Here is a 15505-nt window from a genome sequence, read left to right on the forward strand (position 1 = left end):
TGTTGACAGCAACTACAAATTCCTTAGCCCTTCAAAGGGACACTTAATCCTTCCAACATAGTTGAGCCTGAGTTGTAAATATTCTCATTTCCTGGAGCCACCTGCTAAGACTTGATTTGAATAAAACAACCTAATAAGAAAATGGCAAAGAAAAAAAAAGGCAAGTCCAGGTTTCAAAATCTATTATGTCAAATTCGAAACTCCACCACCCCATCCATACCATAAACACCTGTGCAAATTGTCTGTATTGAACCATCGCTTATTTTCCTATTTCACTAACACACATTGTGCCTTTGTTTTCCTTACCTTGCTGTTACAGTACTCTATATTTTCATTAGTTTATCGTCTACCTCCAGATTTCTAGATGAATTGAGCAATTGACAAAGAATCCTGATTATTTTATGTAATAAGCAAAATGAAATTATCAACTGATAATTCTTTCTGAGAGTCTAAATGTGACTGACAAAATTAATATTTCTAATAATTATAAAATAATCATATTTAACTGTCCAAGATGATTCATATAGATTGCTCAATTAACCATCACCATAAATTTGAGATGCATGATAGATAAGACCCTTGAGAATTATAGCTATTGCAAGAGATTGGATTACAAACATTTCAAGAGTCTGTAGGAAACAGGCTTCCCTGGTGGGAAAGAATCCTTCAGTGGATTAAAGAATCCACGTGTCCATGCAGGAGAGGAGTGTTAGATCCCTGGGTTGGGAAGGTCCTCTGGAGGAGGAAATGGCAAGGCACTCCAGTATTGTCTGGGAAATGCCATACAGAGAAACCTGGCAGGCTACAGTCCACTGGGTCACAAAGAGTCGAATAAGACTTAGCAACTAAACATTGAGAACTGTAGAAAACACCAAGCTGACAGGGCTCTTGTGGATTTAGGTTAAAGATGCTTCCTGCTACCAAATACATGAATATGGGAAATGACTGGAAGAATAGAAGACGACATATGCTAAGGGGTGAAACGTTAGGGATGGAGCAGAGCATCCCGGTTGCCATCAGCAGGGAGACCAGAGTTTCAGAAATTCAGCACTTCACCTGGGTCTCAGTGAAACAGCTCAGGTCCTGCTCTAAGCTAAGTCCTCCAAGCTCCCTTCGCTGCGCCCCAGCGGCCTGGATGTGCACCTGAACTGTCAGTAATGGGCCGGACTCGCCTCCAGCTCCAGCGCCACGAACTCCCGCGCAGGATCCAGGGGAGAACCGAGGAGTCCCCGTCAAGAGCCTTGACCCCGACGAGGCGCCGCCATAGCCCGGGGAGTCCGTGGGGCCCCGGGAGCAGTGAGGAAGCTTCCTTTTCGGTCCCACCGCCCAGGGGAGCTTTAATGCTACTTTTCTCAGATTCTTAGATTTCTGCACCTGCCCCCATGTCCACCCTCCCCTTCCTAGGTGGAGATTTTGGCCAGGGCGGTTTACACCGCTGTTTATGCTGCGGTTGATGGCTGGAAATCAGAGCATGTTGTGAAGTATTTTCAAATTCAGGATTGTTTCTGTGGAGAAAGACTAATTCTTTCAGGGATTCAGGGAAAGGGAAAGGCACGTGAAGTCTGTCCAGGAATCTAGGAGATATTCGGACCCTCCAGTGGGAAGACTTGGGGACAAGACTGAGACTGAAAAGTATTACATTTAATATTAATATAAATGGTTAATTTCTCTTGCAATGTTAATTGGTTAAAAAATATTCAAAATTTATAGTGAAAGTCATTCAGTCATTCTTTGTGACCCCATGGATTATACAGTCCATGGAATTCTCCAGGCCCAAATAGTAGTGTGGGTAGGCATTCCCTTCTCCAGGAGATCTTGGGATCGAACCCAGTCTCCCACATTGCAGGCAGCTTCTTTACCAGATGAGCCATTAGGGAAGCCCAAGAACACTGGAGTGGGTACCTAGTTCTTCTCCAAGGAAATGTTCCTGACCCAGTCATCGAACTGGGGACCCCTGCATTGCAGGCGGATTCTTATAATTTATAAGTAATTATGAATAACTTAAACTTTATAAGTCTTAAATATCAAGTTAAGATATTTTCTCTATTGATGCTTTTGAACTGTAGTGTTGGAACAGACTCTTGAGAGTCCCTTGGACTACAGGGAGATCCAACCAGTCCATCCTAAAGATCAGTCCTGGGTGTTCATTGACGGGACTGATGTTGAAGCTGGAACTCCAATATTTTGGCTACCTGATGGGAAAAGCTGACTCATTTGAAAAGACCCTGATCCTGGGAAAGATTGAGGGCAGGAGGAGAAGGGGACGACAGAGGATGAGATGGTTGGATGGCATCACTGACTCAATGGGCATTAGTTTGGGTGGACTCTGGGAGTTGGTGATGGACAGGGAGGCCTGGCATTCTGCAGTTCATGGGGTCGCAAAGAGTTGGACATGACTGAGCGACTGAACTGAACTGTACTGATGACCCAGTAACTATTGTAAATAATTTCAGTTTACAAAATCCCTTTTTCTCTCATTTCTTTCAAACAGATGTCTTCCCTTGTGGCTCAGACAGTAAAGAATCTGCCTGAAATGCAGATTCCAGATTCCATCCTTGGTTGGGAAATCCCCTGGAAATGGCAACATACTCCAGTAGTCTTGCCTGGAGAATCCCATGGACAGAGGAGCTTGGTGGGCTATAATCGATGGGGTCACAAAAGAGTTCAAATTTACCTAGCAATTAAACATAAATTGGTAAAAAATTCAAGAAGTTCACCTGGATAATATTTAATGAATAAAGCAAATTACAAATTTAATGACATAAAAATGTGAATGTATTTGATAAATTTTAATACAATGTAAACAAAAATATTTTATATGGAAAAATAAATATGAAGAGATAAAAGAATAAATATAACAAAATAAATAAGCAAACAAACAATAAAATCAGGGCAGTCTTCACTTCAGGACTGATGCACCTGCAGCCAAAAAAATTTATATATCTTCAGTTACTACTGACAAAGCATTGGCTTAAGTAATTCAATAAATTTTGTGACTAAAGCTGAAATCAGAGTCTTCTGAAATGGCCGCAGATGAGTGTCCAGAGATGATGTGGCATCTTAGTCAGTGTGAGTCACGTCAAGGTGAGTTCAGGCCTCCATCCATCATTCTTAACCTTTGTTACAAGCTGACAGATGAAGACAAGGATCTCATGATTTCCACTCTGACGGTTTCCCAGGCGCAGTCGCTGTATCCCTTCTCTTGCAGGTAGACATGGATGCCCTGGAAGTACCTCTTCATGGCCAGGGTGGGGCCCGTCCTTCCCAGGGCAGAGTCTTCCTCTCCCGTCACCTGCCCCAGGCAGGCGTCCAGGTCATCCAGCTCCTGATGGAGTCCAGTGTGGAGCTGCTCCAGGAGGGTGGTGTCCCAGGCAGCAGAGGAGCTCTCTGTGTGGAAGAGGTTGAAGCTCTGCTGGAGCATCTCGTGGAGCACAGAGATGGCCTGGGCCTCCTGGAGCTGGCCACCCTCCACCATCTCTTGGGGGAAAGTGAAGTGTTTTCTGTCCTGCAGACAGAAGCGAGGGGAGATTCTCCTCATTTGGCCCAGGAGCCTGAGGTTCTTCCTGCCAAGCAGCACTTGGTTTGGAGACAGGTCACAGCCCAGGGATCCTCCCGGGCCGTAGCTGACCAGCACCAGGGCCATGAGTAGAGAGAGCACGAAGGCCATGGGGTAGATGAGGCTGCCGCTGGGCTGGCTGAGACGGCGTCAGGTGCAACCTTGAGGTAGGCTCTCTGATGCCATGCTTTCTAAGCGAGGCCATTAAATAGGAAACATGGTAATTTTCATTTTCTAATCATTTCTATGCACTTCTACTTCCTTTTTTGATTTTTATTTGTTTATTCTGAATATGATCAAAGAAACTGTCATCAGTCTAAACTAGTAATTTTATCTATTTCCCAATAACCTCAAATGTCCCCACCCAAATGGATATTTATCAATCAAATGAGAAAGGTCTCTGTCAGACATCAGAAATGATGTAGGTTTCTCAGCACAAACATTACCACTCTTTCTCCTTCATGTGTAAATGTAGCTCTTCTCTGTTCCATGAACACATTTTTGGCCCTGATCCTAGGCTCAATTTCTGTTTCTTCCTTTACTTAGGAAGGCAGGCTCTGTATTTATCAGGGATTTACCAGGTCACTCTAGCAAATAAACTGTTTGAAACAAAGGATGGGTTTTCTTTAGTGTCTGATTTAGAGAAGAGGCTGATTATTATGAGTCCATGAGCTCCCTCATGTTTCTCTTCCTTCTAGAACATGTCCCTGCAGGTCCATGTGGTTGTGCTTCAGGGAACCACGAAGTCAGGACTATTACAGACATCACGCTTTCTTTCCACCGTTTTCATACTGAAGACCTATTGTCCTTTGCTGGCCCGGCCAATACCCCTACCAAGAATTCTGGTTCTTCTCAGATAATATGGGTGGGGAGACTCTGATTCCAGGATAATTGTATTTGGCCAGCAGCACCTCACTCACACAGGAGAGATCACATGGCGCCACCCCCTGTCCTCTGGGTGACAGAGTCCCCTTGCTCACCTGCTGGACTCCCTCCCTTAGGGCAGGCTCACCACATCCTGAGGACTCAAAAATCTCCTTTCTGTGGAGGGCTTGTTTACTTGTTAGGAAAATAAATTGTCTTCTTGAACCATCAACTTTCACCTGCAGTGTTTGTGTGAAGAACCCTAGTTTTCAGTGGTGACCTCTTCTTCTCTGACCCGTTTCCCCAGGTGTCCAAAGTTTCAGCAAAGCTCAGTCCTTGAGAGCAAAAGTGCATTTGTGCAAGTTGGTGGAGGGATTTCCAACTGCAATTATTTTGCTTTTAGTAGATAAATAATATCTCCCCGGCTAAGTATAGTTTTTATTATTCAACTCTTTTACTTAAACTGTTCGACACTTGTTCTACTCAAACTTTCTGAGCTAGAGGATGGAGATTCAGTATTGCTGTTGTCTCTTATTGGACAACAGAATTTATGTCACAGAATCTTATGTCACGGAATCTAGTGAGTTACAGCTGTTCATTCAGGCAGTTGATTCCACCAGGCATCTCTGTTCCTCTGAGAATGCAGGGCAGTGAGACCCAGCCTACTTGATCAGGAGAAATAGTCCTCTTTCCTTGACTGTAATTTTTCATTTAAACTTTTTATATTCAGTTTGTGACCTATTTTGGGTAGGCTCTGGGAGTTGGTGATGGACAGGGAGGCCTGGCACGCTGCAGTTCATGGGGTTGCAAAGAGTCGGACACGACTGAGCGACTGAACTGAACTGCACTGACTGACTTATTGGACAAGGTTTGTCTCATTGCTCCTGTTGCAGTTGTAATTGATGATGATGTGAGAGCAACAAAGGGAAGTGAAGAAGCCAGAGGGGCTGCATCTCTATCACTTTCAAGACGTTAGATTTTTTTTTTGTTTCTCTTTGCAAATTTTCTAGAAAGTAAAATTGCACAGTTTTTTTGTGGGCAACAAGAAAACAAGAGTAAGTCTCAATGTCATGAATATGACAGAAGGGAAGTGGTTTTCCCCTGACCCAGTGATGTGTTCTGAGTTAGCAAACTTCAGTGCAGCACAGCTGGGGACAAGTCTGAGGCAGAGGGAAACGATGAGGCCAATATGAACAGCAGAAAGGCTGGGACAGGGCTGCTTCTTACAGAAGCGCAAAGAGGGACAAGCCCTTGATCTGTTGACTGCCGTCAGCTTTGTAAGACCAGCCACCTAATTTTTCTTTTCTTGAATCAGCATGTGGTCAGTATAAGGGGAGGAGGAAGAAGTCACACTCACCAGCTCACCAGAGACAGGCAATCAGAGCCCCAGTTGCTCAAACACTAATGCTCTCTGGCAGGACTGACGAGACCAGCCTTGCTGATCATCTGAGTAGGTGATAAATCCACCTGGGCAAAGAGAATATGCTTTGAAGTAACTAGAATGAAAGGGAATTAAATGATTCCAAAAGAGCCTGATCTTAGTCTAGCTAATAGTAACTATGACATTAAAAATAATAACTGAATTTTATTGATTACTGACCCTCATGATCTCCCTAATATTCCAGCTCTTGGTACTATCACATTGATGGGTTGGGTTTCTGTGGATTTTTAAGAATTTTTAAAATATTTATTTAATGTGTTCATTTGGCTGTGGCATGTCTTAGTCGATGTATGCTGGTTCTTGGATCTTGGTTGCTTCATGCAGGATCTTTACTTAAGCCATGGGAAGTCCTGCTTGCCATGCAGAATCTAGTTTCCTGGCGAGAGATCCAGCTCAGGCTCCCTGCTTTGGGAGCATGGAGTCCTGGCCCCTGGACCATCAGGGAAGTCAACGGGAAGGGTTTCAATACATGAATTTGGGGAACGCACACACATTCAGTCTGTAACACGGTAGTAAGGAGAGACCAAGGTACTGTGTTTATGGCAAGGATTCATTAGCATATATTTCATTCTTGATATTAGTGAGGAGTAAGAACACGTTCCCTGATGCTGCCCTCACTTTTTATGGCACCTCCATCCTGAATTGATTGCTAATTAAATGTTACAAGACTACCGTGGACATGATTACCAAGGACCTGCCAGACAAATTTCACAGACTATCAGTGTTTATCAAAAACGACAGTGACAACAACTACAAACTCCTTAGCCTTTGTGAGGGACTCACGCAATACTTCCAGCATAGTTGAAACTGAGTTAATAGTTTTGTTTCGAAGAGGCTCCTGCTAAGACTTTATTGGAATAAAATAATCTACGAATGAAATGGCAAATCCAGTTTTCAAAACCTAACATGTCAGATTCCAAACTGCTTATCTAGACTGTGACGCCTGTACCCGCTGCGTGCACTGAGCCCTCCCTTAATTTCCTAGTTTATTTCTAACACAAGATGCACCCTTGTTGTTTCATACCTCGATGTGACAAACCTCTTATTTCCATTAGTTCACATCTACCTCCAAATTCTAGGTAAGCTGAGCAATTTACAACGTATCTGATTATTTTGTATAATAAGCAAAATGAAATTATCAATTGGTAGTTATTACTGAAAGTCTAAATGTGATCGACAAAATTAATAATTCTAATAATTATAAAATAATCATATTTAACTGTCCAAGATGATTCATATAGATTGTGCAATGAATCCTCACCATAAATTGGGGATACATGATGGACAAGATCCTTATGAGTTTTGACTCCAGCAGGAGATTGGGTTAGAAACATTTCAGTGAATCCTCTGTAGAAAACACCAAGCTGATGGCTCTTGTGACTGTAAGTAAAAAAAATACTTAATGCTTTTGAGAGGGTAACAGGCAGGAAGGCCAGGGGTCTCCAAACAGAGGAAACAGGCTCCAAGTGTCAGACATTTTTTCTCTCTCTCAAGCGGCAGGAGGAAACAAACTAGTGTTATATTTGTTCCCCTTCTCTATACAAATTTAAATAGAGGTTTCTCTTAAAATTCTGTGTTGCCATAATGACACCTGGTTCCACCTGAACTTAACTTTTCCCAAACCTTGAGCTAACCAATGCATTTTTCTTCTGGAAATGTTTGTCTTAAGCTGCTAATATACTGTGTATTTGCCCTAGACTCTGTGTTCAAGTCAGTTCCACCTAAAGGCTCAGAACCGACTTGACAAACCAGTCTGTTATACATTGTTCTCCTAATCTGTGTTAATGAAACTGTATATTTGTTTGGAAATCTGCCTTTCTTCAAGATTCATGTCAATTATTTTATGGCCGGGGATGACTCACCTGGTGCCAATGTTATCTCAATGCATGTTGTGGGTGAGGGACCTGGTGCCCTTCTCTGAGTTTTGAGACATTTCCTTTCTCTAATTATCAGAATGCATTGGAGAAGGAAATGGCAACCCACTCCTGTGTTTTTGCCTGGAGAATCCCAGGGACAGGGGAGCCTGGTGGGCTGCCGTCTGTGGGGTCACACAGAGTCAGACATGACTGAAGTGACTTAGCAGCAGCAGCAGCAGCAGCAGCAGTAGCTATGTGACATCTGGCTAAAGACTAGCACAGGGCACTCTTACTGCCCCCTTCTGATGTCTATGTCAGAAGCTTTCTCTATCTCTTTTATACTTTATAAAACTTTATTACACAAAAGTGCTGAGCGATCAAGCCTCGTCACTGGCCCTGGATTGAATTCTCCTCCGGAGGCCAAGAATCCTGGTGTCTTTCGTGGTTCAGCAACAAACATTTGCTTCCAAATTATATGAATTTGGGAAATGACAAAAAGAATAGAAGACGACCTAAGCTAACGGGTGAAATGTGAGGGATGGAGCAGAGCCTCCCCATTGCCATCAGCAGGGAGACCAGGAGTCCAGAAATTCAGCACTTCACCTGGGCCTCTCTGAAGCAGTTCAGGTCCTGCACTTAACTCTGGAGCCCTCCAAACTCCTTTTGCTGCGCCCCAGCGGCCGGGAGGGGGCGCCCGATCTCTCAGTAACTGACAGACCCGCACCGCCCACCCAGCGGGACCCGCCTGCAGGGCTGCCCCCTGGGGCATCAGATCCACGGGGAGAACTCGCGGGTGGCCGTGGGCAGGAGCCGCGACCGGAGCGAGGCGCCGCCGGGGCCCAGGGAGAGCTTGGGGCCGCGGGAACAGAGAGGAAACTTGCTTTTCGGGCCCACTGCCCAGGCGAGCTTTGCGCCGCGTCGCTCAGAGACTGATTTCTGCACCTCCAAATTCTAGATAAGCTACCATTGCGTCCCTCCTCCCCTTCCTGGGAGAAGATTTTAGCCAGAGCGGTTCACACCGGTGCCCTTGAATGCCGCGATTGACGGCTGGAAATCACAGCATGTTGTGGTATGTTTTCAGATTCAGGGTTGTTTTGGAGTGAGTGGAAGTCGTTCAGTCGTGTCTGACTCTTTGAGACCCCGTGGACTACACAGTCCATGGACTTCTCCAGGCCAGAATACTGAAGTGGGTAGCCTTTCCCTTCTCCAGGCGATCTTCCCAACTCAGGGACTGAACCCAGGTCCCCTCATTGCGGGCAGATCTTGACCAGCCGAGCCACAAGGGAAGCCCTTGTTTATGGGCAAAGGAGTAATTCAGCGAAAGGGGAAAGGGATCTACAGTCTGGATGGGAATCTGCTAGGTACTGGGACCCTCCAGTGGGAAGACTTGGGGACAAAACAGACCTCCTAGGTACAGGGGAAATTATTTCATTTAACATTAATAGAAATAGTTAATTTCTCTTGTCATGTTCATTGGTTGGAAAATGTTTTAAAATGTATAAGTCTTCAACTCACATCAAATTCAACTATTTTCCTTGTGCCACACCAGTACTTTAACTTCCTGGCTTTAATGGAAGCAAGATCATCAGTAATGTTTTCAATATTACTTCTTTGTATCTCTCTCTTCATCTGAGCGAAAGCCATATTTGACAGACTTATGACCCAGTAACAACTTTGAATAACTCATCTCAATTTACAAAATCCTTTTTTCCTCTCATTTCTTTTAACCAAAGGTCATCTATTAAGCATTTTTTTTAGTCAGTTTTTCATTGGAGAGTTTCATGAACTTTTTCAAAATGTCTTCTCATATGGATAAGTTGTTTAAAAAATTGCAATTAAAATGATTTTGATTTCAGCATAATGTGTGCTCAGTAGACACCAACTGTGAAATAGGCAGTTGGGTATATAATTCCAGCATGCGTCTTTGGAAGACATCATCATCAAGATAGATTTTTAAAGGCCTGAAAACTAGAGCAGGTCATGACCTAGTTCATCAGTTTGGACAGAAGACAGTTCTGGGCTTTGAACACAGGAAAACCACAAACTTCTTGGTCACAAATGAAATTCAGACTGGATACCAGCCAGATGGCAGGAGTGCAGTGTGAGTGTGCAGCCTGGATCTGGTTGAGGACCTTGCAATCTGTGTGTCTTCTAGCTGGAGATCACGGAGTTTGAACGAAAATGAATCATGAGCTCCTTTACCTGGGTAAAGAGACAGTGCAAGAGCAGTGGGTGCATTTTCTATGGATCAGAAATTCACAGAGGAAGCCTGCACTTCCAGTGGATATGATGGGGAAAGGCTGTCATCTGTTCTAGTGCAGTGGTCTTAAAACTAACGTCTTAGCTCCACAGCTCTTCTCCTCAACGCTACTCTGTGATGCTGGGGCTGTAGTTCCTTCCAGGACATTTCTCCTTTGCCTGCAGATTGTTTTTCTTTCCCATAGCAGTTCCAAGGGTGGACTAGAAGGCTGGAAGGAATTTTCTGTTTTCCTGGAGTATGACTGGTAACAACTGCCATCAATTAGGAAAAGGAAAACTAATGGTTGCTGCTAGATGCTATGTGTCACCAGTCAGATGGGCAAAAACTAAAGAAGATGATAAGACCCTGTTTTGGTCAATGTGTGAGAACATATAAGAGCTTCTATGGTCTTGAATATGGATTAATGTAACCATTGTTATCATGGACAGTTGGCAGTATGCATGTGTAAGGTTTATATATTTTGACAAATAAAATTGACTTCATGGCCCCTTATTCAGAGAAAGACTCTCGCTTCCGTTATAAGACACCTGCATACACTTGTAGCAGTCTCTCCTCTAAAGGCACTGATTTCTGAGAAGGACCAACTCTAGGAGGTGACACTGCCAGCACTTAGGGACTGAAGTCTTTATGGAAAACGACTAGGATCAAACCCAGGACAGCCCAGGACTGGAGAGCAGAACCTCACACTGCATGGCCCTTGCTCTTTTCTTCCTGCCTCTGCCTTGCTGCTGAAAGACGGAAACCCAACAGAGAGTTGAGAAGGTGATTTTAGAAATGTCTTCAAGAAGTAGTAGAGTAGTACTCACACTAAAGAAGCAAGAAACATTATTAAGGAGTAATGTGTGTGATTTTCTGCATTCATATGAATGCAGAAATCTCTATGATTTCCCTATTGTTTATTTTCATGATAGATCAAAGCATTTTCTACTAATCCTTCTTTCTCAAAGAATTTCTGTGACTTCCTAAGAATACTTCTAGAAGGCTGAAACACAGAAATTGGAATTGTCTTCAGCATTGAGCACATGAGAGTTCACACACTGATTATACTGTGAAACTAGCTCCCAAGTTAAATATTTTTACCAAAGACCTACCATCTTTCCAGTGTTGCCTTTCAGTCACTGCCTCAGGCCAGCTGTCCTGTCTGCTCCCTGTGGGCAGCTACTCTGGAACTCACTGTCCTGATTATTTTCACCAAGCACACTTTTGTGCTTCTTGTAATATGGACTCATTGATCCAAACAGTAGTCCTATGAAAAACTACTGTTATTTTCCCCATATTTGAGAAGATCAAGACAGAATGCATGCCTGTGTGCATGCTAAGTTGGTTCAGTCCTGTCCAACTCCTGTGACCCATGGACTGTGGCCCACCAAGCTCCTCTGTCCATGGGATTTTCAAGAAAGAATACTGGAGGGGGTTGCCATATCCATCTCCTTAGTGTTTGTGATATTTTGCAGGGTCACATTGCTGTTAAATAGCAGAGCTGCATTCAAAGGCTTTGAAACTTCTGGAGCTCTCCTTTCACTTGTGCTCTCTTCCAGTGATTTCCACTCAGAGAAACTTTGAAGCCAGAAACCATCACAGAACAGAGCTCCTGTGTTGGAGGCAGTGAAGATAGAGTATAAGGGAGTGGATTGTTCAGTAAAGCAGGACCGAGGAGAAGGCGGGAGGAAGAGTAACAGGTGTCAGGCTCAGCCACTCAGCACCGCATGTTCGCAGCTTCCCTGGAGGAGGGGAGTCCTCCCCCCACATGCTGACACCAACCATTCTCTGTAATTGGGTATAAACTAGTTATACTTGTGGCTTCAGGACTACTCATTTTCCACCATTTCAGAGACTCCTTTCTACCTGTTTCTTTTGGGTGGAGGGGGCTGCACTCCACAGCTTGCAGGATCTTAGTTCCCTGACCAGGTATCCATGGCACCTGAGCTTCTCACACTGGAAGCATGGAGTCCATTCCACTGGACTGCCAGGGATCCAGAAATTCTACCTTTTGACAATCATTTCTTGAAAAGTGATACAACTATTCTGTAGTATAAATGGACAAATGCTATTCCACGATAGGTTTATGTAGACCAAATAAGTATTTAGTCCTTCATAATGAAAAAAGTAATTACTTTCATAAGAAATTAACAAATAAAACAAATTAGAAGAATAAGGAAATGAACATATTTTCTAAATTTTATTACAATGCAGAAAAACATTTTTACATGAAAATATAAATATGATGAGATAAAAGAAAAAAATGCATAAATAAATATAAATAACATCAGGGCAGTCGTCCCTTATGGACTGAGCCCCGTGCAGTTGAATACTTTTTATATCTACTTGCTTTTTGCTACTGAGAAATTACTATTGATTGAATTCAGGAAACACTGTGGTTAAAGCAGAAATCAGAGTCTTCTGAAATGACCTCAGGGGAGCTTACAAGGGTGATGTGGCCTCTTAGTCAGTGAGAGTCATGTCAAGGTGAGCTCAGGTCTCCATCCATCATTCTTAACCTTTCTTGCAAGCTGACTGATGAAGACAAGGATCTCATGATTTCCATTCTGACAATTTCCCAGGCTCAGTCGCTGTATCCCTTCTCTTTCAGCTAGACACGGATGCCCTGGAAGTACCTCTTCACAGCCACGGTGTGGCCCGTCCTTCCCAGGGCAGAGTCTTTCTCTCCAGTCACCTGCACCAGACAGGAGTCCAGGTGGTCCAGCTGCTGATGGAGTCCAGTGCGGAGCTGCTCCAGGAGGGTGGTGTCCCAGGCAGCAGAGGAGCGCTCTGTGTGGAAGAGGCTGAAGCTCTGTGGAGCACAGAGATGGCCTGGGCCTCCTGGAGCTGGCCGCCCTCCACCATCTCCTGGGGGAAAACGAAGTCTTTTCTCTCCTGCAGACAGAAGCGAGGGGAGAGTTTCCCCATTTGGCCCAGGAGCCTGAGGTTCTTCCTGCCAAGCAGCACTTGGTTTGGAGACAGGTCACAGCCCAGGGATCCTCCCGGGCCGTAGCTGACCAGCACCAGGGCCATGAGTAGAGAGAGCACGAAAGCCATGGGGAAGATGCGGCTGCTTCCGGGCTGACTGAAGCAGTGTCTGGTGAAACCTTGAGGTAGGTTCTCTGATGCCATGCTTTCTAAGGAAGGTCGTTAAATAGGGAACATGGTAGTTTTCATTTTCTCATTGTTTTAATACACTTTCACTTCCTTTTTTGATTTCACTTATGTATTCACAATATGACCAAAGAAAATGTCATCAATATAAAGTATTAATTTTACCTGTTTCCCAATGACTTCAAATGTACCCATCCAATTGGATATGTGTCTATTAAATGAGAACGTTTTTATTACTCAACACTTTTACTTAAACTGTTCAACACTTTCCTGCTCAGAGTTTCAGAGCTGGAGGAAGGACATTCAGTGATGGTGTCTCTCACTGGAAGCTTATGTCACTGAATCTAGTGAGTTTCAGTCATTCATTCAGGCCGTTGATTCCACTGGGCATCTCTGTTCCTCTGTCTCTTTCTTCCTCTGAGAACGAAGGACGGTGAGAACCAGGCTACTCGTTCCGGAAGAAATAGCCTTCTTTCCTTTAATCGAGTATAATGTTTCACTTAGTTTCTACATTCTTTCAGTGACTTGCTGGCCAGGGTTTGTCTTGCTGCTCCTGCTCTAGTTCTAATTCGCGTTGAGGTTAGAAAGATAAAGCGAAGTGAAGAAAGGCAGAGAGGCTGAGCTCTATCATATTTAAGACATAATTTTTGTTGTTGTTTTTTCCCTTTGCCACTTTCCTAGAAAGTAAAGTTCCACAGTTGTTTTGTGGGCAAAAAGAAAACTAATCTAAGTCTGAATGTCTGAATATGAACAAAGGGAAGTGGTTTTCCCTGACACAGTGATGTCTTCTGAGTTAGTAAACTTCAGTGCAGCACAGGTGGGGATGAGGCTGTGGCAGAGGGCAAGCATGAGGCCAGTATGAACAACAGAAAGGCTGGGCCACGGCTGCTGCTGACAGAAGCTCAGCAAAGGTTAAGTCCCGGGTCAAGCGACTGTCCTTTATTTTCTAGATCAGCTACCTCATTTTTCTTTCAATTAATGCACATAGGATTCCTTTCAGGAGAGAAGAAAGAGGTCAAACCCATCACCTAACAAGAGAGGGACCACTAGAATGCCAATTGCTGGAATACTAACCCTCTCTGGCAGAGTCTTGGAGACCAGCCTTGCTGAGCATCTCTCTAGGTAATACATCCACTCAGGCAAGGAGAAGATGCTTTGAAAAAAACTAGAATGAAATAGAATTAAATGATTGCAAAACATCTGGAACTTAATCTGGATAATAGTAATTATGATATTAAAAATTATAGCTGAATTTTATTGCCTGCCACTAATGGACTAGTCACTTTTTAAATTCTTTAGAATTTTAACTGAATCCTCTCATTAGCTCTTAGGGTCACACTTACTTATACTCCTGGAGAAAAATATAAATCTAGACAAATGAACTATTCCAATCATAGCAAAGATTCAAGAGCAAACCTTGGGGGCTTTGATTTGTCTGAAAGATCCAATTAAAAAAAAAGGAGGGGTGCAAATGAACACGACATTAAGGAAACAATGAAATAAATGATAGGAGGAGAATGAGTTGCCGAAGACCCCTTAATCCATTTCAAATACCAAAGGGTCATGATCTATTGTTTTGTAGGCCACAGTGTGTGGTCTGAAGTCTGCAAAATTAAGATCTAATCATAAATGGACAACATCACTATTAAGTAGTTTGAAGGGAGTAGATTGTTCTGCCAGCTAAAAGAGAAGCAGGAGTTTGCTCATTGTCTAGTGGTTAGGATCCAGCACTTTTCACTGCTGTGACCTGATTTCAATCCCTGGTTGGGGAAGTCTCATCACACAAGCCTCGCTGAATTCTAAGCTTTTATGAGTGGTTTCTTCAATGAAATATAGTAAAATAATTTTATTGACCCTATGAGAGGTAAGCCCTACTTTCTATGTATTTAAACCTTTTGACCTTTTTTGTGAGCTTGCTGCTGCTGCTGTTGCTGCTGCTAAGTCGCTTCAGTCGTGTCCGACTCTGTGCGACCCCATAGAGGGCAACTCACCAGGCTCACCCGTCTCTGGGATTCTGCAGGCAAGAACACTGGAGTGGGTTGCCATTTCTTTCTCCAATGCGAACAAACATAAAGCAGGTAACAGTCTCTAGCCACATGAGTTCTGATGTTTCTCCTTCAGGATGACAATGAAAATATCTTTCAGCATCAGGTTCTGCAGAATGAAGTCTCTATCCACTGCAGTCCCTGACCTCCAACACGCCCTGATGGGAGTTCAGGGTTTAGATCAGGAATGAGGCACTCTGTGCTCTGGGACAACTGACACAAGAGGCCTTCTGATAGTTAGATAATTTCCGGAGAAAATTGATGAACCCAATTTTACAACTTCTCATGGGTAGAAAGCTCTAAAATCTTTCAGAGAGACATCTGTTCCTGCTGATTCTCGGCCACTTTCTCCCGAGATGTGAGTCTATCTGCACGTCACCCCTCACCACA

At 43.7% G+C, this 15505-nt stretch overlaps 1 protein-coding gene and 1 pseudogene across 1 annotated transcript; both read right to left on the bottom strand.

Moving 5' to 3' along the window:
* Nucleotides 1-3121: 3121 nt before the first annotated feature.
* Nucleotides 3122-3667, bottom strand: LOC138081054 (interferon omega-1-like). Its single transcript, XM_068974089.1, has one exon. It carries the CDS (start codon nt 3665-3667, stop codon nt 3122-3124), a length of 546 nt encoding a protein of 181 aa, XP_068830190.1.
* Nucleotides 3668-12438: 8771 nt separating this feature from the next.
* LOC138081443 (interferon omega-1-like) lies at nt 12439-13013 on the bottom strand (annotated as a pseudogene).
* Between the last annotated feature and the right edge of the window lie 2492 nt (nt 13014-15505).

The sequence above is a fragment of the Capricornis sumatraensis genome, chromosome 6 (assembly GCF_032405125.1).
Source record: "Capricornis sumatraensis isolate serow.1 chromosome 6, serow.2, whole genome shotgun sequence".
Classification (NCBI taxonomy): Eukaryota; Metazoa; Chordata; class Mammalia; order Artiodactyla; family Bovidae; genus Capricornis; species Capricornis sumatraensis.